The sequence below is a fragment of the Pithys albifrons genome, chromosome 13, assembly GCF_047495875.1.
Source record: "Pithys albifrons albifrons isolate INPA30051 chromosome 13, PitAlb_v1, whole genome shotgun sequence".
Lineage (NCBI taxonomy): Eukaryota > Metazoa > Chordata > Aves > Passeriformes > Thamnophilidae > Pithys > Pithys albifrons.
This window is the reverse complement of record NC_092470.1, coordinates 19,798,062-19,821,328: the sequence shown is the minus strand read 5'-3', so window position 1 is coordinate 19,821,328 and position 23,267 is coordinate 19,798,062. Positions and strand designations below refer to the sequence as shown.

The window sequence follows — 23,267 nt, the reverse complement described above, 5'->3', positions numbered from 1 at the left end:
AGCTGAGCATGAGTATATTTTAATCTAAAATATCTCTCATACCACTTGTATTTGGAAGTTTGGGTAATCCTTCATTACTAGGGGATTAAAAAAAGTTTCTAATTTTTTTAAAAGAATTTTTACAAGCTTGCAGTAATTCCATGCACATACTGAATGTAACTGCAACCTGGGCAGACCAGTCACAAAATTCCAGGGTTTAATCCTCCAGAACTCTGCACACAGGCACAGAGCTCCCCTCAAATCCAAGGAATTCCACAGGGGGAAAAAGAACAGAAAAGAAAAAACCCCTGAAGGAAGGCAGAAGTGACCCAGTAACCATTAAAACCAACAACTCTGGAAATATTTCTTTTCTTGTTAAGTCACAGCCAAGAAAAGTGACCACTCAGAGGTCCTTCCTTTTATTTTATCATTTATTTTTCTTCCTTTTCCTTTTTCCTTCCTTTCATTTCATTATTTATTTTTCTTCCTTTTCCTTTTTCCTTCCTTTCATTTCATTATTTATTTTTCTTCCTTTTCCTTTTTCCTTCCTTTCATTTTATTATTTATTTTTCTTCCTTTCATTTTATTATTTGTTTTTCTTCCTTTTCTTTTTCCTTCCTTTCATTTTATTATTTATTTTTCTTCCTTTTCTTTGTCCTTCCTTTTATTTGATTATTTATTTTTCTTCCTTTCATTTTATTATTTATTTTTCTTCCTGTTCTTTTTCCTTCCTTTTATTTGATTATTTATTTTTCTTCCTTTCATTTTATTATTTATTTTTCTTCCTGTTCTTTTTCCTTCCTTTTATTTGATTATTTATTTTTCTTCCTTTCATTTTATTATTTATTTTTCTTCCTGTTCTTTTTCCTTCCTTTTATTTGATTATTTATTTTTCTTCCTTTTTTCTTCCTTTTATTTTATTATTTATTTTTCTCCCTTTCATTTTATTATTTATTTTTCTTCCTGTTCTTTTTCCTTCCTTTTATTTGATTATTTATTTTTCTTCCTTTTTTCTTCCTTTTATTTTATTATTTTTTTCTACCTTTTCTTTTTTCTTCCTTTTATTTTATTATTTATTTTTCTTCCTTTCATTTTATTATTTATTTTTCTTCCTGTTCTTTTTCCTTCCTTTTATTTGATTATTTATTTTTCTTCCTTTTTTCTTCCTTTTATTTTATTATTTTTTTCTACCTTTTCTTTTTTCTTCCTTTTATTTTATTATTTATTTTTCTTCCTTTCATTTTATTATTTATTTTTCTTCCTGTTCTTTTTCCTTCCTTTTATTTGATTATTTATTTTTCTTCCTTTTTTCTTCCTTTTATTTTATTATTTTTTTCTACCTTTTCTTTTTTCTTCCTTTTATTTTATTATTTATTTTTCTTCCTTTCATTTTATTATTTATTTTTCTTCCTATTCTTTTTCCTTCCTTTTATTTGATTATTTATTTTTCTTCCTTTTTTCTTCCTTTTATTTTATTATTTTTTTCTACCTTTTCTTTTTTCTTCCTTTTATTTTATTATTTATTTTTCTTCCTTTCATTTTATTATTTATTTTTCTTCCTATTCTTTTTCCTTCCTTTTATTTGATTATTTATTTTTCTTCCTTTTTTCTTCCTTTTATTTTATTATTTTTTTCTACCTTTTCTTTTTTCTTCCTTTTATTTTATTATTTATTTTTCTTCCTTTCATTTTATTATTTATTTTTCTTCCTATTCTTTTTCCTTCCTTTTATTTGATTATTTATTTTTCTTCCTTTTTTCTTCCTTTTATTTTATTATTTTTTTCTACCTTTTCTTTTTTCTTCCTTTTATTTTATTATTTATTTTTCTTCCTTTCATTTTATTATTTATTTTTCTTCCTATTCTTTTTCCTTCCTTTTATTTGATTATTTATTTTTCTTCCTTTTTTCTTCCTTTTATTTTATTATTTTTTTCTACCTTTTCTTTTTTCTTCCTTTTATTTTATTATTTATTTTTCTTCCTTTCATTTTATTATTTATTTTTCTTCCTGTTCTTTTTCCTTCCTTTTATTTTGCTATTTATTTTTCTTCCTTTTTTCTTCCTTTCATTTTATTTTTTTTTCCTTTTCGTTTTTCTTCCTTTCATTTTATTATTTATTTTCCTTCCTTTTCTTTTTCCTTCCTTTTATTTTACTATTTATTTTTCTTCCTTTCTTCCTTTTTCCTTCCTTTTATTTTATTATTTATTTTCCTTCCTTTCATTTTAAAAAATACATTTCCTAAACTGAAGACCTCTGGGCAGCATCTGAAATTCCTCTCAAAGCCACAAATTCTTTACAGCACATTCAGAGAAGATGCAAATTCAGTTGCCCACTTTTTTTTGCTTACATTTTTCTCTAATTAAACACCAACTCCTGCTGCACCTCACTATGTCATATCTGAGATTCACAGCTCAGGCTTCATTTGGGAGAGACCATTGTTGGTAAAACTCATACACAGTTTGTGTGTTTTGGAATGAAAAACAGAATTTAATAAAAAAAAAAAAAAGAGACAAAATGACACTTCGATCCCAACATGTAAAAATCAGAGACACTCAATTAAAAAAAATCTAAATTTGTTTTTATTTTTGTATTGAATCAAACCCCAGGCACTTCTGGAAGGTTTAAGTTGTAACACCAGAGTGGGGAAGTTACTCAGGTGAGGTAAAAAGTCAGAGTTTAGAGCACTTGGTTTTGGATAAATCCTAAAATATAAGAGGAACAGCAATCACAAAGCAGCTCTTCTGTAATTAAAAATTTTAATTAATTCTGCAGGAAACTCTCCTACCATGACAAATGGAATAAAAAAAGGATTCCAGGGCACATTTGGTGCCTCACTGGAGGGTTTTGTTCCACAGCAAAATACATTTAGTGACTGTTTGTTTCACTTTTTCAAGGAAGGGCTTTTCACTGCACTGCATGCCAAGATATCCCACTTCATTAAACAGAAATTGGGATCTCAAGGCACAGGTTTAATTGATTTTTTTCTCTGTGTGTGCACTCCTGGACATGGGCACAGTTAAATTTTAATGCCCTTTGCTGAGATGGGAGCAACAGAACTCACTACTCAGTCTAAGTCACAGACAACAGGTTTGGATGAGTGAAAAGAAAAAAAATACTGATTTAAAGAAATATATATTACAATGCTCTAAATATGGAACTCTTGCATTCTGTGCCATCTCTGTAAAAAGCACTTTAAATAACTTAATAGTGTTTAGATACTTGATTTGAGTTAAAAAAATATAAGTCACTATTTGGATCTCATTAAGTATCAATTTTTAGAAGCCACAAGAGTTAATCAGCAAGAATTTGCCATGTCTGTAAAGTATCAATACCAGGAGCTGTTCAGGGTTTTGGTGACGAGCCATTATTAGACTCAACATGTCAAATAAAGCAGAAAGCAAAGCTGGGAACAAAAAAAAGACCTGAATTCTGTTCTGCCACCTGAGAGAACAGGCAGGTGGCTGTTTGAGGGTATGTTTTAAGTCAGGTAAAAAAAAAAACACCAAAACAAGCACCTAAAATATGTAGCTTAATATAAAAACTGATTTAAGACAACATAAAATCTTATTCAAGACTTCCTTATGTGGTATTTTAGTGTCCAAGCTCAAAAACTGCTTGTACTTCTTTTTGTGGCATTTTATATCAGATTTACTTTCCTGTGGTAAAGAGGGCCCTGCTCTCTGCCTTCCTTTTCTTTAAGATGTAATTAGAGAATGCCATGAAGTACCTTTTTCATATGAACAAAACCCCCATTGTAACACAGAGAGTGGCATTACCTCAAAACCTGCCTCTGGAAGAGGACTCTGGAAGGATCCAGAGTTTCTGCTTCAGTTCTGGAGCTGGTTTGGCTTTAGAGAAACAAGAATTGGGGGACAACAATCAGATATTCAAAGCAACAGGTTGGTGAAAGGGAACATAAAGTGGAGATTTGTTCTGCTTTCTTTAAGCTGTTTAGACACTAAACCCTCTCAGCACGTTCAGCCCAAAGATGATTCCTGCTATTAATTTTCCCTCAGGTTGTTTGGATGGGTTTTTTCCCTTGTTCTCTGCAGGATCTTTGCACAATTACAAACTGAAGCAGCAGAATGTAATTAAACCTTCAGCTGGGCAGTGTCCCCTGGTTTGAGATGCTCTGGGGGAGCAGCAGCACAGACCAGCTCTCAGGGGGAAGTGCCAAAAACAGAAGTGGAGCTCAGGGCACAGGAAAACCTCTCATGAACTTGTCTCCGTTGTCCAACAGGGATTTGGGAGGCCCCAGAGAAAGCCACAACATCCTGCACGAGTAATTGAAGTGATCGCTACAAATAACAGAACGTGTTGCCAGAGAAAAACATTGTGACACTTTCAATAAAGTGCTTATTTAGATCCTTATATTGAAATTGTTAAGTGCCCTAATTCCCCTGTAGACATTGCCAGGAAAAAAGAAAGGGGTAAGAAAGAAAGAAAGGGGTAAAAAAGAAAAGAAAGGGGTAAAAAAGAAAAGAAAGGGGTAAAAAAGAAAAGAAAGGGGTAAAAAAGAAAGAAAGGGGTAAAAAAGAAAAGAAAGGGGTAAAAAAGAAAAGAAAGGGGTAAAAAAGAAAAGAAAGGGGTAAAAAAGAAAAGAAAGGGGTAAAAAAGAAAAGAAAGGGGTAAAAAAGAAAAGAAAGGGGTAAAAAAGAAAAGAAAGGGGTAAAAAAAAAGAAAGGGGTAAAAAAGAAAAGAAAGGGGTAAAAAAGAAAGAAAGGGGTAAAAAAGAAAAGAAAGGGGTAAAAAAGAAAGGGGTAAAAAAGAAAAGAAAGGGGTAAAAAAGAAAGGGATAAAAAAGAGTAGAGTCAACCCACGGGACCTCCTTCTTCCAGCCCCACACCTCACCCCATCAGCTTTTTCTGACTCCACTCAATGAGCTCCATGGCCAAATAGGGGTGAGACAGAGGACCAGACACAAATGGAAAGCAGGACATCCTGAACCATCCAAACCCTTCTTTCATTTCCTCCTTTTCCCCTTCCTTTGGGCCAGGAAGTCAAACTATCCGATGGACTCATTCCTAACAGCATTAACGAGTTACAGACCCTTCCCCCTGTGACAGTGTCTGAATTCCAGCCTGGAATGCCCCTGGCCGAGGCACATCCGTTTGGTTTGGTGCCAGCAGTGCCTCAGGGCTTAAATAACTTCCTTCCTCCTGCTCTTTGGGTCCTTCACGCACTCCCAGGTGGGAATCTCATCCCCTCACTCTCGGAATCGTCCTTTCACTCAGCCGAGGATCTGAGCTCCTTCCACCCCTCTCCTCTCCCCAGGGCAGGACCTGCGCAAGGACAGGGTTTGTGGGGAAGGAGAAGAGGCTGCCATAGCCAGGATTCCAGGGCAGCAGGCACAGAGCTTCGGGCAGTGTTAACACGGCAGCGCAGCCATGCACGGAATACTCGGAATGCTGGACGGGGCACAGACACCTCCACTGTGGAATTCAAGGGGAGAGCACAGAGCAGGAGAGGGGGGAAAGAACCCCCCTCACAGATGAAGGAAATGAAAAACAAGCCTGTTTTCAACTTAATTCCAAATTCTGATGCAACTATTCTTTGCTATTTGAAACCTTTCACAATGAGGGTTTAATATTAGCAAGATGAGGGGATATTTCCATGATTAATTAATCCTGGCTGTTTACAGGACAACTGGTTCCTGAATTTACTTTCACTAAGCAACTTCTTTTAAAAATACAGGACATCTCTAAGCCTGGCAAAAGCTGGTGTGAGACCTTCTGTATGACAAAGAAGTGTGGGAGACTCACACACTCCCCAGGCTGATCCACACACAGAGCAGAAAATGAAGCAAGACAGTTCATCTGTGCAAACAAGACTCACCACTCCCCTGAGCCTCCACAGGTTTCCAACAGGTAAATGATTATCAGACATGCAAAAGCAATTTAAAATTAATGACACTCCTTGAGGGAAGAGATAGGATATTTAATATATTACCAGCGAGGTGATTAACCTCAGGTACTAAAACCAGCCAGTGATTGGTACGTCAGATTTGTTCTATAGAACAAGATTAATATGCAAAGGGATCCCTGAAGACTAAAAGAACATATCCCCAGCTGCCTTGAAGGAAATCAGTTGGAAAATGATACACAGGCAACTATAAAACATCACTATTTCCCCCCTGTCAATGCAGAACAAAAGCTGCATGATATTCAGACCATAATGCTGAGATACAATCTGCAGCTCCTGCCAAAGAGCAGTTTTTGAACAGCTCATCTCTTAGTTCATCATCAAAAGAGTTTGCTAGAAATGTCACAGCTGGAGCTCCTAGATGATGAATTTTTTTATTTTTGGGGGTGTTGGCTTGTTGTTGGGGTTACATTTCTGCTGTGGTTGGGTTAGTTTTGCTCAGGTTTGGTTTCTTTTAGATGTTTGGGTGGTTTAATGAGATTGGAGCCTGCCTGAAAATGTGGCAACGGCACACACAGGGCACTGTAAAGCCCAAGACTTGCCCATCTCTGCCATGCTGCCTCCCATGCCTGTGCCAGGGCATCATCAGCACACCAGAGCTCAGCCCACACCCCCCAGAGGGCACCGAATGGCCATACAGGGACAGGAATCTGCTCCTGCACGACACAGCTTTGTTCCAAGGCTCGGCAGAGAGCCAGCCCAAACCCGAGGTGTGAATGGGACCTGCTAACCCCGAATTTAAACCTCCCAAAACACTCAGCCCTTGGAGTGCTGGAGCTGTGTCTGCACAGCTGAGCCCACTCTGCTCACCCACATCCACACCCAATATCGGTATTTTCCTCCCCAGAACTGTCCCTGTGATCAGCTTTCCAAAACACTCCAGCCCTTGAGGTGCTGGAGCTGTGTCTGCACAGTTGAGCCCACTCTGCTCACCCACACCCACACCCAATATTCCCTATTTTCTGCCCCAGAACTGTCCCTGTGATCAGCTTTCCAAAACACTCCAGCCCTTGAGGTGCTGGAGCTGTGTCTGCACAGCTGAGCCCACTCTGCTCACCCACATCCACACCCAATATCGGTATTTTCCTCCCCAGAATTGCCCCGACGATCAGCCTCCCATAACACTTGGGGTGCTGGAGCTGTGTCTGCACAGCTGAGCCCACTCTGCTCACCCACACCCAATATTCCATATTTTCTGTCCCAGAACTGTCCCTGTGATCAGCTTTCCAAAACACTCCAGCCCGTGAGGTGCTGGAGCTGTGTCTGCACAGCTGAGCCCACTCTGCTCACCCACATCCACACCCAATATCGGTATTTTCCTCCCCAGAACTGTCCCGACGATCAGCCTCCCATAACGCTTGGGGTGCTGGAGCTGTGTCTGCACAGCTGAGCCCACTCTGCTCACCCACAGCCAATATCGGTATTTTCTGCCCCACGGTCAGCCCGGACCTTCCCACACTTCCAGTGCCACGTTCCTATCGCACTCAGAACATCCCAGAGGCTCTTCCCCCTCCCACGGCTGTGCCCAGCACAGGTTAATCACTAAAACACACTTAGTGAAACTCGCGATTGTTTGCTTTAACCCCAAGGACAGAGGGAAACCAAAGCACAACACCTTCCCCACAACGCCGTGGGGTGTAATGTCTCTCCCACGCACATTTACAGACTCTGCTGCTGGAAACGTGTGAGTTGGCGCTTACTGGGAAATTATATAAGCCAGGCACTGAGCAGGCACCCGCACGGACTGCGAGAGGAGACTTGGGCAACTTTCGCTCTGTTTTTCCGCTGGGTTTTTCTGCCAGCCCGAGTATGTGACAGGAGTTTGTTCACAGCCGCGAGTCCCATGCCATGCCATGCCATGTCGTCCTGTCCCATCCTAGCCAAGCCCAGCCCAAGCCAGCCCGTCCCATGCCATCCCATGCCATGCCATCCCATCCCGTTCCTTCCCATCCCGTTCCATCCCATCCCGTCCCGTCCCATCTCCGCGCTCTGGGCAGGGGCCGGGTCCGGTGCGGTCCCTGTGCAGGTCCCAGTGTCGGTCCCGGTGCGGGTACCGGTGCGGTCCCAGTGCCGGTCCCGATGCCAGTCCCGGTGCCGGTCCCTGTGCGGGTCCCGGTGCGGGAGCAGCCCCGGCCCGCCCCCGCCCTCGGCCCCACTCACTCGGCAGAGCTGGTGCCGTTCACGGCGGAGCCATCGGGCGCGGGGTTCAGCTGGATCGGCCCGGGCTTCTTCTTCGGCATCTTGGGCCGCGCAGGGGCAGCGGCGGCGCGGGGCGGCCCCGCTCCACACGGGTGCCGGCGGCTTCCTGCGGGGGTGCCGTGCGGTGCTGCGCGCGGTGCCTGTGCGGGTACCGGCCCCGTGTCCCGATCCTGATTCCGATTCCAATCCCGATCCCGATCCTGCTCCCGGCCCGGCCCGCCCCGCTTTGCCGGCACTGCCCGGCAGCGGGATGTGCCCGGCCGGCACCGCGCCCCGCACCGCGCAGGCGCCAACGGCGCGCGTGCGCACGGCGGGCGGCGAGGCGCGCGGGAAGCCCTGCCCTCATTGCGCTGCCCTCACCGCTCTGCCCGCTCTGCCCTCACTGCCCTCACTGCCCTCACTGCCCTGCTCTCAGAGCGCTGACTGGCCTGCTCTCAGAGCCCTGCCCTCACTGCGCTCACTGCCCTGCTCTCAGAGCGCTGACTGGCCTGCTCTCAGAGCACTGCCCTCACTGCGCTCAGAGCCCTGCCCTCTCTGCGCTCACTGCCTTCAGAGTGCTGCCCTCACTGCCCTCACTGCCCTGCCCTCACTGCCCTCAGAACGCTGCCCTCACTGCCCTCACTGCCCTCACTGCCCTCACTGCCCTGCCCTCACTCCGCTGCCCTCACTGCCCTGCCCTCACCACACTGCCCTCACTGCCCTCGGAGCGCTGTCCTCACTGCCCTCACTCCGCTGCCCTCACTGCCCTGCCCTCACCACACTGCCCTCACTGCCCTCAGAGCGCTGCCCTCACTCCCCTGACTGACCTGACTGCCCTGCCCTCACTGGCCTCAGAGTGCTGCCTTCACCGCGCTGCCCTCACTGCCCTCACTGCCCTGCCCTCACCGTGCGCTGCCCTCAGTGTACCATCAAAGTGCCCGCAGAGTGCCCTCACTGTCCCCTCACTGTCCCCTCACTGTGCCCCGTCCGCAGGGGCAGGCGGATCTCGGTAAGGAAATCTCTGAAGGAAGTGAGGCCCTGGCACAGGTTGGGCAGAGAAGCTGTGGCTGCCCCATCCCTGGGAGTGTCCAAGGCCAGGCTGGACAGGGCTTGGAGCCACCTGGGCTGGTGGGAGGTGTCCCTGCCCATGGCAGGGGTGGGGCTGGGTGGGCTTTGAGGTGCTTCCAACCCAAACCACTCTGCGATGACTGAACCTGAGCACTGCCCTGCGCTGCCATCAACTCATTGCCACAAGTCCATAAAGGTAATGTGGGCATGACACGAGTTACTCTGACACTCAGATGTGGATCATGTGATAAGATTCGGGACATAAAAGGAGTTCTGTGCCTTTGGCTCCTGCAAACAGAGTGACATCGCAGCCCTGTCTGTGCTGCTGAGGTCTGCAAAGCGCTTTGGGGAAGTTTGATCTTCTTTGTAAGATTAATTTCTCATTCTCTGAATCCAGAAGAAGTCAGAGGAAAACTCTCTTATGATCTGAAAAATTATGCTTTGAGAAGGAATTGCAGATCTGCTCTGCTTTGTGAGACACCCCTGCCATTGCTGTGCATTTCTGTACCACACGGTGCTCCATCTGCCACCAAACGTGACACACACAGGCAGCAAACTCTGCAGTTACTCAAGAATTTGCCAAAGTGGTGAGTGAAGCCTCTCACAGACACACTGAGCCAAGAAATGAGGCAGCACTGACTAACTCAGCACTGAGATGGTGCCCAAGGGCTGGCACTGGCACAGGAAAATAAACCCAGCTCCTCTGGCAGCCCCAGCAGTGTCCACTGTAACTCTGTGGTGTTTCTCTGCTTTATTTCTTTTGCCCAAAGCAGGAAAACATCAATGCTTGGGGATTTCTCCAGCTGTGAAGTGTTCACAGTCATGTGCTCTTCACTCATTCCAGAATCCAACTTTTTTTCCTATTTCATATATAAGACCTATGAATACATCAGGCACTCAGCAATAGGACAAGGGGGCACGATGGGCTCAAGCTCTGCCAGGGGAAATTGAAGTTGGAGAGCAGAAAAAAATTCTTCACAGAGAGAGTGCTCAGGGATTGGAATGGGCTGCCCAGAGAGGGGGTGGATTCCCCATCCCTGGAGGTTTTTCAGCTGAGCTTGGCCGTGGCACTGAGTGCCATGATCTGGTAAAGGGACTGGAGTTGGACCAAGGGTTGGACTGGATGATCTTGGAGGTCTTTTCCAACCCAATCCATTCTATGATTCTGTGATCACTTAAATGAGTAATTTTTTTTCAGCTCTGCACATGTTTGTACTCCCATGAGTCGATTCAGACACAAAGAGGAGAGACACAAATTAAATTCTGTTATGGCAGAGTAACTGCCGTGAATTGACACTGTAAGTACCAAACTTGATACTGTAAATACTTTGTATAAAGAACCAGTCTGAATTTTCTGCTTTTTTTAATTTTTTTGTGCCTTGCAAAAGTAAAATTGTACTTTTAATCAAAAGTAGCAATTAACTGAAATGATGAACAAACTTCTCCATATGATGGAAAAATTCTATGTAGTTCCTGGCATCTTACCCATTTCTAAAGTACAAAAAAATATTCAATTATTCTTTTCACAGCTTTGCCGTTCCAAGGGCTGTTCCCCACATGCAATTCCAGCTATTGAGGGACAGCTCCCTCCTCTGGAGCGCGTTATCCTTGCACTGAGCACATCGGGCTGTGGAATCGTTGGAAAACTCCTGAATTCGGTAATCTTTTCTGAACCCCTTCGATCTATAGCACAAACCCCCAAATAAGTTGGATTGACTGAACACAGAAATATTTTGACTGAATACAGAAATAAATTTCGGGGTGTGTGGGTTGATGCCACCCCAGAAATCATTTCTGTGCTGTTGTAACATCTGTAAAACAGATTTAACCTCAGGGCACCTGCAACTAAAAATTCAACACATTTCCCAGCCAAAATTACCACGTTTTGGGAATTTGAATATTCTCCATGGAAGGAACTGCATTTTGCTGTAGAAACAGGTGTTTCTGGAGGTGAATCACAGAGGAAAAGATGAATTAAAAATAGAAGGTGGTGTAATTTCTGTGAGAGATTTCTGAGCAGGGAGAGTTTCTGATTTATTGATTCCAGCACTGCTTGGAAAAATAGAAGTAATTTGTCTCTGTACATGGAAATGGAACAAAGAAACTTGTCTTCATCACCACTTCTTTCCCTTATGGAAACATAAATTTTTTTCTAATTTCTTCTCTGAAAAGAAAAAGCCCATCACTATATAAATTAATTCCATATAAATTAACCCAACTTTTCAAACTCCATTGCCACGAAAAGCTGCATATTTTCCTGCCAAAACTTACACACACCAACTCCTTTTTGTAAGATTTAATACTTCTTAATCTGTTTAGTGGTTAGCAAAGCAAGTTAAGGAAATAATGAGTCCATAAAGCAATGGAATTTAAGCCTGGTTGGAATTTGATTGAAATTGGCCAAGAGGATCAAAAATTATTGGAAGGGGGATGACAGAAAGCCTGACTTTGGAGACCATAACATCTTGTTCTCCTCAAGAAACAGGGATTGAACAGAACACTGTGGATCAGAACAAAATTAAACAAACAAAATTGATGTTGAAGGTGACTGTGTAACAGAAAATTCAGGTTAGAATAGCAAGGTATAAATATAGAAAAATAGAAATCACAAATAGCTGAAATTTCCTTAATGCCTAAAATGTGATTTCTCACTAACACAGCCACAGTGGGACTGGTTGTGCTGAGGGTTTGTTGCATGAACAGCTTTGCCAACATAATATTTAGAGATTTTTTGCAGAGCAAGGGCTGCTCCCTCAGGAATAAAACAGGCAATTATCCATCTGACAGATTTGCTTTGCCATTCATCATGTGCAACAAACCAGGAAAAGGGACTGAAATATAAAATAAGGTGCTAATTTTCTGCAGTATTTCTAATGAAATTACACTAATCCTCACAGAAACAAACAGTAATATTTGCATTTCACCTAAACTGGAAACCAGAAGTGTTAGTGTTTTCTAGAATAGAGAAAACCTGTGTGGGGATTTTTTTTGTTTGGTTTTTTTTTCCCCTGACTTATTATTTTACCAGCATGTGGCTGGTTATTCATTTCCTGAGGAAAAACCAATAATCAATGTCTGCCAGCATTTGCTTTTTATTTAATTAGGAACACAGGACTAGAAAGAACCACTTAGATCACCAAGTCCAGTCTCTAATTAAACACTCTTCAAAAATATTGATTCATCAAAGTTGCAGAAATATGGCCAGTTTTATAACTCTGTATCCTCTGCAGAGGTTGGAAGGGATTGGAAGGATTCTTTGACTTATTTTCCATGCAAAGAGCTCACCATATAGACATCTGATTTTCAGTAATTTTATATGACACAATTACAGTGCTTTGGAAATCAGCAGCACTTGATCTCTGATTATTATTGTTAAATCTTTGTGTTAATTTTCATACTTCAAGTGCCTCAGTCGATTGAAGAAATTGGCCATATCTAAAAAGATAAATGGATTCAGAGCTAAAAACTCCATTAGTGTGCTCTCCCTATATTTAATGTATTTTTGACTATAAAAGATGCTGCTGCAACTGGGAATACACAATTTAAACATGAACTGTTAAAATCACTTTAACCAGAAAGTAACTGCAATTGATTTTGTCCTACTAGAAGGAATACATTAAATTACCAGGAAAATTATATGTCAGATTTGAATTTATAGAGGAGGGAAAACCCAATTCCTTTAATGTATTAATTTTTGACATTAATTTATATTGCTTTGTTTAAAGAAGAGACTCTAATTTAAGTCAGACACCCTTCTATGGACTGAGCTGTAAAAAGATGAGAACAATTTCACAGCTCCAACTGCCCTGGGGTTGGGAGCTGGAGCCTCTCCTGTTGTTTCCAGAGATCCTTACATGGCATTTGCTGTGCACAGCTGCAGATCCCCGAGGGCTGGGCACATTTATTCCAGCCTGGACAACTGCAAAGTGCTAAGGTTGAAATTTCCAGGAGGCTCTGCTGGCATCTGGGAGAGGAGCCTGGGATTGCTCCCTGTCCCAGGGCAGGGAATGAAGCTGGGAAGGGACTGGAGCGGGACCAGGGAGGGAACGGAGCTGGGAAGGGGATGGAGCAGGACCAGGGAGGGAACGGAGCTGGGAAGGGGCTGGAGCGGGACCAGGGAGGGAACGGAGCTGGGAAGGGGCTGGAGCGGGACCAGGGAGGGAACGGAGCTGGGAAGGGGCTGGAGCGGGACCAGGGAGGGAACGGAGCTGGGAAGGGGATGGAGAGGGGCTGGGGCGGCCCAGGGAGCTGGGGGGGCTCAGGCTGGAGAAAAGGAGGCTCAGGGGGGACCTTCTGGCTCTGCAATCCCTGATGGATCCAGGGGAGGGCTGGGATCTTCTGCCAGGGAACAGGGACAGGAGGAGAGGGAACGGCCCCAGGCTGAGCCAGGGCAGGGACAGGTGGGACATCAGCAGGAATTTCTGCATGGAAAGGGTGGGCAGGCCCTGGCAGGGGCTGCCCAGGGAGGTTTGGAGTGCCCAGCCGTGGAGGTGCCTAAGGCAGGACTGGCCGTGGCACTGAGTGCTCTGGGCTGGGGGACAAGGTGGGCATCGGGCACAGGGTGGGCCCCATGGGCTGGGAGGGCTTTGCCAAGGTGGGCATCGGGCACAGAGTGGGCTCCAGAAGCTGGGAGGGCTTTGCCAAGGTGGGCATCGGGCACAGGGTGGGCTCCAGGGGCTGGGAGGGCTTTGCCAAGGTGGGCATCGAGCACAGGGTGGGCCAGGGACAGTGGCAGGGCCAGGGACAGGGTCAGGAGAAGACGCAGGGACAGGGGCAGGGGCAGGGACAGGGGCAGAAGACGCAGGGACAGGGGCAGGGGCAGGGACATGGACAGGGGCAGGGGCAGGGACATGGACAGAGACAGGGGCAGGGGCAGGGACAGGGGCAGGGACAGGGACAGGGACAGGGGCAGGGGCAGGGACAGGGACAGGGACAGGGGCAGGGGCAGGGACAGGGGCAGGGGCAGGGGCAGGGACAGGGACAGGGACAGGGGCAGGCCCCTCCCAGGCCCCGCCGGTGCCTCCCCGTGCCCGCGGTTTGGCGCCAAACCCCCAGCGCTCGCGAGACTCGTCCCGGCTCTCGCGGGACTTGGCGGGCGGGCGGGGCGGGGCGGCCCCTCACGGCCCCCGAGCGCGGGAGCGCCGGAGCGGCCCGGCCCGGAGCGGCGTCTGTTTCAAAATAAACCCAGAATAAACCTCCGCCGCTGCTCCGCTTCACTCGGGGAGCCGGGACAGGGGCCCTCCTCACACCGCGTGTGCAGGCGGGGACTTCGCGGGATTGCTGCCCGCTGCCGGAGCCTCACACCGGGGCTGTGAGGGGCACACGCTGCCTGCCGGTAAATCCATTCGGTTTGTTTTACTCCTGCCGCTCTCAAGCAACTCGAGTGGAAACATGACAGACCCTTCTTTTCTCCGTCTCGGCCGGGTTGTGTCATCTTCTGTGTGGTGTTTGCTGCTGAACTCGTGTGAGACTCGTGTGTGTGGCCGGCAGACCCTTATCTGAAAGAGCTGTAGATTTACTGTGTGTAATGGTGATTTATCGGCTCTCGCTGTTCTTCTGACCCTTTCCGTGTTGTTTTGTAGGAGTGGAACAGAACTTTGTGGCCATGGGTGAGCCTTTAGGGGACAATTTGTTCGACCTCCCAGACTACGAGGACACGGAGGATGAGACGTTCCCGCCGCTCCCGGCTCCCTCCTCCCCGGGCGGGGACGGCCCCGGCTGGGCCCGGGACAGCGCAGGTGACACCCCGACCCCCCATCTTAGCGCTGATTAATCGGAATCAAGGCAGTTAATGCCTCCCTGACATCCGATCCGGTCAGATCTCGGAAGCTCAGCAGGGTCAGCCCCGGATTAGTACTTGGATGGGAGACCTCCTGGGCAATGCCGGGTGCTGTAGGTTCTAGTCCTGAGGACTTCAATGTCACTGTCCAAGCTCGCTCGGCCGTGGCAGATGAACCTCAGGACTTAAACGGTGGGGCCAGTTCTGCGCACGCTGAGCCTCACCTAAAATCCACTGCGCAGGCTGGAAGGGCACACCCGCGTGGGGACAGCCCTGCCCAAATCTTCCTTGGCGAAGCCGAGCCACACACACACTGAATCGGAATCATCGGTGCTGTGCTGAGCGGCGAAAAACAGTCCGAAAACAGACCGTAAACTTCAAGTGTTAATCACTCGGTGCTTTCCACCTTGTGGGAAACTTCAGTTGTTGATCATTCAATGCTTTCCAGCTTGGGGAAACTTCAGTTATTAATCATTCAATGCTTTTGTGGATTCCGTGAAAAATTGGTACGCAAAGGAATCGTTATAAAACTCAAGCTCTTCTGACAAAACGTTGCTAGAGGTAATTTTACAGCAATAATCTGTAGTTGTACTTTGTGACTTGGATTTTGGAAGGGATGAGAGTGGTGTATGTGGCATTCCAGGGAGGAGTTAGTAGGTTTTGTGGAGCTTATGATCCAGGAAAAATCCAAGACACTTCAGGACAGTAAAACTTAATTGCTTGTACTTGGAAAGAGCTTTCTGGGTACTGAACGAGCAAATGGAAAGTACAAAGTTTTTATTGTAAATATTGTTTACTTCTGCTCATGTTTGTGTGTAATGATCAGTGTGCTTTCCTTGATCTCTGCTCTGTCAGTTCACCAGAAAATAGGATTTTGGATAGATCTAATTCCTTGATCTGTGAAAAGGACAACTTCTGAATTCCTGAGGGACAGAGTAACAAAAAATAAACCAAGAAATCAGTATAAGTAATTGCTGCCTCCGGGATGAGCTGGGCAGTGGTGCCTTTTGCAGTCAATTAATGAATGCAAGCCCTAATGAAAAAGTGTTTGGGCTTTGGTTCTTAAAAACCACCTTGTTTATGGCCACCTTGTCTGTTTTGTGAGGGTGTTGCAGGTGGTTCAGGTCTGGCTTTCAGGTCTCTCAGTGGAACTTTGGGACACACCCATCGAATGATGCTTATTGATAATCTGAGTTTCTTGCCTTTTGGAAGCAGGATCTGCTCTCAGTACATTTCTCAGAAATGCAGTGTGAAAGTTCTAAAATGAGAAAGTTTCACTTTCAAGGGACCTACTTCATTAGAAAAGTTGATTCCTCATTATATTTTGCAGAGAATAAAACGACATTTAAAATCTTTCTTATGGCACAAGCAAGGTGGAACATGCAGATATTTTTTTGGACTGCTGTACTACCATGGAGTGCTTGTGGTGCTGCTTCTTGGGTGGGGCAGAACCTTCAAAAGTACCTGGTAAATTCTGGTTCCTGCCAAGGGCATTCCATGCTCATGATGCTGTAAAAGTCTCCGTGGTCCAGACCAGGTAATTGAGGTGAATCAGGTCCTGTTTCCACCTTTTGGGCAGCCAAACTGGTGCTGTGAGTGACCCCCTGCCCCCCAAAGCAGGACACTGAGCCACTTTAGTGCAGGGTAAGATAAAAAGTAAAGGTCCTTTAATATCACAGGGCCTACAGCCCACAGGAATACAGGATGACATCCATGTGTCCCAGTTCTTGTTTCCATGGCTTTTATAATAAGATCCCTCCAATCATTGCTTTACACATTTCTCAGTCCAGCCCCAGTCCCACCCCTGGAATTGGGTCTGGGGTCATCAAGACCCTCTGTCTTCATCAGCTCCTCTTCCTCAGGCACACAAAGGTCCCTTGGAGTTCATCCAGTTCTGACTTCTGGGTCACTCTGACCTGTGTTTATGTTTCATTCTGTGGGCCTCTGATATCCTTCAGCTCTGCCTTGGAAAGGAGTCTAAACAAGATTAATTAACTAAAAGAATTTGAGCTCCCTGTTCTGGGACAGGGGTAGTGATAGAAAGGCATTAAACTTAAACTGTTAGAAATATTAACCCTCTAAAAATCTACAACTACTGTGTTTCTAAAACCTACAAAATGTGAAAATCAGAACAAAAACCCCTTTGGCATCACTCAGATGGTGTTTCCTTCCCTGGATGCAGATGGGAACCAGCAGTCCCAAACAAAGGACTCTGCCGTGGCCACACGGAGTGCACCCAAAGCACCAAGGCCTAAACTGGATGCCCAGAGGTAAATTCTACAGGATGTTTCTTTGTGTGATGAATTTCTTTGTGGGGGAGAATGATCACATTTCCTGGGATCCCTGGGATCCCTTGGGAAAGTCCTGGGATGCAGCACCTAAGCCTTTTATTCCCTGCCTACTGCATAATGCTGTTTTTAGTCAAACTGCTGAACTCTTCCTGGGTTTAGTACATGACTGGTACTTTGTTAAGAGATACTTTTCTTTTATACATATTTATTTAGACCTAAACATCTTGATGTTGCTTCAGACATAGAACTGTAGGTTTCTTGATTTAATGAAAGTCAAAATAAAACCTCAGTATAATGGGAACTATAAGACACTAAATAAAGTACTTATAAAGTTCTGTAAGACACTAAATAAAGTTCACTTACACCTGATTTATGTACAGACTGGATAAACTCCTTCTAAGGCATTTTAATGTTTTCTTTGCTGTTATCACTAAAACTGGTGTAAGTTCTTCACAATCAATGAAAGAATCCAAACTTTCAGTGCCTTCTGCTCTGAGTACACTGATGGGTTAGTCAGTGATGCCACAGGTGAGTGCTGTGGTCAGACATCAAACTAGTTTTGTGTGGCCAGCAGAAATTCTAGAACTGACCATTCAATTCTCTTTCATGTCATGAAAAGCAAAAACCTTCTCGGGTAGGAGTACAAGTGTGGAGAATTAAAAAGATGAAAAAGGGTTGGGTCTTGCAGGAGTCTTTGTCTTATTTTCTGCATTTTATTAATGATTCTACGTCTGTACTTCTTTCAAATAGAGCTCTGGAGCTTTAGGCTGTTTCAAGGAGTGTGAGAGTTTTCTCTTTGTTTGTGTGTTTTAACTGAAAGCAGACAGTGTGGGTTTCAAACACCTTTCCCCATTTCTCATTACCAGATTAATTTCAGCAAGGGGACTCCCAGCCCTGAGACACATGTTTGACAACGTGAAGTTCAAGGGCAAAGGGCACGAGGTAAGACTTGGGGAGCTCTTGTTGTGTTTGCTGGAGGTTCCTCTGGCTCTGGTGGGGTGCTGCCCCTCTGCCAGGGGCAGAGCTGAGACCACACTGCTTAGTCAGCTTTCTGGCAGTGTTTGAACGTGCCCTCCTGGGGTTTGTAGTTGTAAATTATAAACCAAACGTGTTTGCTTTGACTAAATCCATGTTTCCATCTTGAAAGTGTTTTCCTCAACTTCAAAGCCAGAACTGACTTGGACACACTTGACCATGCAAGGCCTGGTTTTCCTTGAGTACCACCAGACTGTTGGTTGTAGCCAGGAGGGGGTCGGTCTCTTCTCCCGGGTAGCAAGAGACAGGACAAGAGGAAACGGCCTCAGGTGGTGCCAGGAGGGTTTAGGTGGGATATCAGGGAAAAGTTCTTCATGGGAAGGGCTGTGCAGCCCTGGCACAGCTGCCCAGGCAGGGGTGGATCCCCAGCCCTGCAGGGAGTTAAAAGCCATGTGGGTGTGGCACTTGGGGACATGGCCAGTGGTGGCCTTGGCAGTGCTGGGGATGGTTGGGCTCCATGCTCTTGGAGGGCTTTCCAAACACTTCCATGCCTGTGTTTCCCACTTGGAAGGACACCTGTGCACCTCTGGTTTGCAGAGGGCACACCTGGTGTGCATTTCTCAGTGCCAGGGGAGGCACAGGGGAGCTGGGCAGTGATCTCTAGTACAGCACTGTATTCAGAGGTACATTCTCATCTGCATTCTGAACAGTAATGTAATGAAGAAATACATACCACCAATGCCCTGTGGATTTTCTTTCAGTCTGGGTTCAGACCTTTGAGTAGCTGTGTTGCTTTTTCTGCTCTAGGCAGAGGACCTGAAGACACTGATCCAACATATGGAGCACTGGGCCCACAGACTGTTTCCAAAATTGCAGTTTGAGGATTTCATTGACAGTGTGGAGGCTTTGGGAAACAAAAAGGAAGTCCAGGTACGTCCTGCCCTACACCACAGTCCAAGAGGTTGGTTTAGGAGGTTGACTGTGCAGCAAAAGAAGACTTAAGTTGTGCATACTGCTAAAAAGTAGAATATTATTTAAATTAATTTCTCTCTATTTAATACTCTTTCCAATATTTAAGTTTGTATTTAGATACAACTTTTCTTTATGTGAATTAATCCTTCAGAGAATTGATTTCAGCATTTTCAGGACATCTCTAACCACAGTAAGTTGCTTCAGAGTGCTGGAGCTGTTGGGTTTGGGGGTTTTGGTTGGTTGGTTTGTCATGTGTGAACCTGCACAAGAAGATTGCAGAGGATGTTGCTTCACCTGGCTGGGTGACAGATGAAGGACTGGGAAAACAATCCACAGCAGGGAAGGCTGTGGGTCTGATAGACATGGAGTGAAAGGAGTAGTTTTTCAGAGTAATAAAGTGTAAAAGTGCTGTAGTTTTAACATTATTTCCCACGTTGAACAAAAAAACTTGGTACAGATGAAATACCAGTGTTTTAATCTCTCATTTGCAGACCTGCCTAAAGAGGATTAGACTTGATCTTCCTATTTTACACGAGGACTACCAAAATAATGAGGGTATGCTCTCTGTGCTATTTGTTCAGTTCTTCAATGCTTAAAATTACTCTTATTTCCCCTCCTACTGACCAGGAATTAGTGATCACATAATGTAGAAGAAACTGTGAGTGGCCTCTGTCTTAAACCCAAACTTCTGTGCAGTGTAGGATTACAAAACTGAACTGGCACTCGGACCAAAATGCTCCATATGTCTGTAAAAACAAATAACATTGCATGGTCTGCTGAAAGGAAAGGGAAAATGGGAATGAGGAGCATTGTTAGAAATATTCTTCCCCAAACCTTACAGTTAAGAAGTGAGCATGGTGGGTGGCTGGTGCTGCAGCCTGAAGAGCCCTTGGGTCTGATTAATGCAGAAATGAGGCTGATGACACTGCCCGTGCCACCAGGAGCTGCAGTGCAGTCTGGGTGTGGTGCCACTGCAGGCAAAGTACTCACTGATCTTTGGGGCACTGGTGAGTGGCAGCTCTGGCAAGTCACTGCTGTGGAGGAGTTCTCCTTCCAACATGGAAATCCAGCCACTTAATGAGTAGATAATGCAAGAGTCTCTTCCAATCAGATAGAAATTAGACACAAACAATTTTTTAAGTAAAAGAGGAAGCAGAGGTAGTTTGAAAGAAACTTTATTGGCAGAAATGGAGAATTTAATCATCAGTCCTGAGGTCCTGTGCAGGGTTTCACACTTCCATTGTGAGTCCCTTGGAACCACAGTCCGGGCAGTGTCCAGGAGAAGCTCCAGCCCAGTGCCTGGGGGTGGGACACCAGTGACAGCAGCTGGTGTGAGCTGTGGGGGCTCCTGGGGCAGTGGGGCCCTGTGGCTTGCCTTGCCATGGCTGCTCTGGGCAGAGTGCAGTGCAGCTGGGGCAGCCACACACAGCAACACGTGGGTCCTGCCGACAGGGCCTGCAGAGCAATCAGAGCCCTGTGCGATGGGCCCACACACCGAGCGTGGGGCTGGGCTGGGCCTCACCCTGCTGGGCAGGCTGGGCTGGGCACCCTGGGCAGGGGTCAGGGAACAGAAACTCCAGCAGGAGTGTGCTATGAACACCCAACACCTTCAGAGTGCTCTGCTGTTCTCCTAGTTGGTGGAGCTTGCCTGATGGAACTGCCTCATTTCACAGGTTTCAGTGCTGGCAAATGAGTAAATGCTCCATAACAGAGCACACTGAACTCAAACTTGAGTATTCAGTGTGTATGTTCACACCTCTGATGCAAAGAATCCTGGAATGGTTTGGGTTGGAAGGGATGTTAAACTCATCTTGTTGAACCCCCTGCCATGGGCAGGGACATTTTCCACTAGCCCAGGTTGCTCTAAGCTCTGTCCAACCTGGCCTTGAAAGGTTGCAATTCCCATAACTACTCCTGCCACTTCCTAAAGGACAGTGTCATATTAATAGGGTGGGAAGAAAATTACCTGGCTTTTCCCTAAGGACTGCCTGGATTCACTGTCTCCCTTGAACCTTCAAGCACAGCTCCTGGTTGCTCCCTCAGTACACAGAGCTGTGCCTCTCTGTGCTCAGACACTGATTATTGTGTGTGTGTGGGGTCTCTGCTGAGCACTTTGAGTATTGGGTATGTGGACCTGGGCAGGGACCTGCCCTTTAAAACTAAACGATGGAATGATCTTCAGCTGTCAGTACAACTACAATGCAGAACATGACATGCTTTGAAATGTTCTTTTGCTGGCGTGTGGTAGATCTCTGTGAGTTTAAAGTGTTGATTTGTGCCCCTCCTGTTTAACCAGGGGGAGAAGGGGAAAGCACCGACCTGGCTGCAGGGGCTGCAGATGCCTCTGGGGACACAAAGCCCAGCCCTGTGCCCAGCCTGGCACTGACAGAGGAGCAACAGGAGCGCATGGAGAGGAACAGGCAGCTGGCACTGGAGCGGCGGCAGGCGCGGCGGCACCACGGGCACAGCCAGGCCCTGCCCGGCGGTGAGTGCCAGCCAGGGGTCCTCGGGGCAGGGGGGGATCCTCAGGGCATGGGGGCACTTGGGGCAGGGAGACCCTCAGGGCAGGGGGGCCTTTGGGACAGGGTGGCCTCAGGGCACTCGAGCACCATTGCGGGGGGACTCTTGGGGCAGTGGGGCCATTGGGGCAGGGAGACCCTCAGAGGGTAGGAGGCCATTGGGGCAGGGGGGCACCCTCAGGGTAGGAGGCCATTGGGGCAGGGGGCACCCTCAGGGTAGGAGGCCATTGGGGCAGGGGGGCACCCTCAGGGTAGGAGGCCATTGGGGTAGGGGGACACCCTCAGGGTAGAGGGCCATTGGGGCAGGGGGGCACTCGGGGTAGGGGGACCCTCAGGGTAGGGGGCCATTGGAGCAGGGCCTGAGCAGCTCCACAGCAAAGGGCAGTGGCTGTTTCCTAATTAGTGCTAAAATATGCAGCTCCTGAATTTAAATCAGTTTTCATGTAGTGAAGCTCCTCACTGCCCTCCCTGATTGTCTGCCAAGCTGTGATAGCTTTGTCTGGTGAAATGGAGCTCAGCTGGCTGGTTATCTGGGAGTTGCCTTTGCTGCAGACCAGGGCTCTGGTGATGGAAACAGCAGTTCAACACACAAGGGTTTGCTCACGTCTCTTTCTTCCAGCAGAGCTCCCCAGTGGTTACTCAGAAGAGCAGTTTGCCACCCCAGTCACTCAGGATCCCACAGACCTTACTGAGGACACTCAGGTTCCTGCAGCCACGGCTGCTCTTAGAGAAGATTCAGATGGAGAGTTGGAATGATGAAAAGCAGGAACTGTTCGCACCACTCTGAATGGCTTTCTGGACCACAAGCCCCAGTGCATTAGCAACTGTCATTACTCTGACATATTGCTGGCTCTGTGCACTCCTTGAGCTCCAGGAAGTCCCACCTGGAGTGGGACTGAGCTCTTCCCTAGAAACTGGAGAAACACACTCTGGGAACACAGCCAAGTTCTTCAGCTGCTCTTGAGCCATCTTTTCCACCTCCCACCTGCTTCAGGAAATACTTAACAGGTTTTTTGATCTGCTTGGAATTGAGTTTATAACTTAAGTCAAACCGAATTACTGGGGATGTTGATGGGTGGAGTTTCTATTAAAGTTGTGTTTGGGGTTTTTAACAGGTCTATTTGGGTCTGAACAGGGGGACTGGAATTTTTTACCACGTTTATGCAGACCTGCATCTTTTTCTTATAAAATGGAAGTAATTAAATTTCAGGTGTCAAATCTGAAGTTGTTGTATGAGGCTGTTCCAAGGCCAGGGCCCCCAAACTTCCCCATCCCTTGGGTCACACATCTCTGCCCAAGGACCTGCCCTCAGGGCACCATACCCTGACCTGCTCTCTGCAGGACTCTGCTTCATCCAGGCTGACTTTTCCTTGCAGAACAGCTTTTCCCTTCTGTGGAATGAAGAGGAATCATCCTCTCCAACAGCAAAAGTGCTGAATGTCTACAAGCAATGGAACCAGTGAGCTCATGGCAACAGGTGGATTTTGTGTTGATGTGCAACTCTGGGGTTTCACTGCACACAATTCTGTTCAGGGTAGTGTGAAGGAGTTTGCCTCTAATATCCTTGTAGGGATGAGTTAAACTC

The 23,267-nt window shown here is 46.2% G+C and overlaps 2 protein-coding genes and 1 non-coding gene across 5 annotated transcripts in view; 2 read left to right on the top strand and 1 right to left on the bottom strand.

Annotated features, from left to right (window-relative positions):
• MAP2K1 (mitogen-activated protein kinase kinase 1) overlaps window positions 1-8,382 on the bottom strand; it is a 35,327-nt gene extending 26,945 nt beyond the window's left edge. Inside the window, exon 1 of the mRNA XM_071568886.1 lies at window positions 8,061-8,382. Coding sequence (XP_071424987.1) covers window positions 8,061-8,140 — 80 coding nt within the window. The 5' untranslated portion in view covers window positions 8,141-8,382. The remainder of the gene's footprint in view (window positions 1-8,060) is intronic.
• A 5,881-nt stretch (window positions 8,383-14,263) lies between these two features.
• On the top strand, window positions 14,264-22,900 carry TIPIN (TIMELESS interacting protein). 3 transcript variants are annotated; one of them, XM_071568205.1, is made up of 8 exons: window positions 14,264-14,481; window positions 14,729-14,884; window positions 17,108-17,195; window positions 18,083-18,158; window positions 18,999-19,121; window positions 19,655-19,718; window positions 21,460-21,648; window positions 22,305-22,900. In XM_071568205.1, the coding sequence occupies exons 2-8, from the start codon at window positions 14,752-14,754 to the stop codon at window positions 22,436-22,438; spliced, it is 807 nt and encodes a 268-aa protein (XP_071424306.1). In that variant the 5' UTR covers window positions 14,264-14,481; window positions 14,729-14,751; the 3' UTR covers window positions 22,439-22,900. The 3 variants fall into 3 exon arrangements, with proteins under 3 accessions (XP_071424306.1, XP_071424305.1, XP_071424307.1); XM_071568204.1 differs by having other exon boundaries at window positions 22,302-22,900; XM_071568206.1 differs by lacking the exon at window positions 14,264-14,481 and having other exon boundaries at window positions 14,734-14,884; window positions 17,083-17,195; window positions 22,302-22,900.
• Window positions 20,530-20,659, top strand: LOC139678281 (small Cajal body-specific RNA 14). The gene has a single exon (XR_011699009.1). It is a non-coding gene; the product is annotated as a small Cajal body-specific RNA 14 (non-coding RNA).
• Window positions 22,901-23,267: the final 367 nt, after the last annotated feature.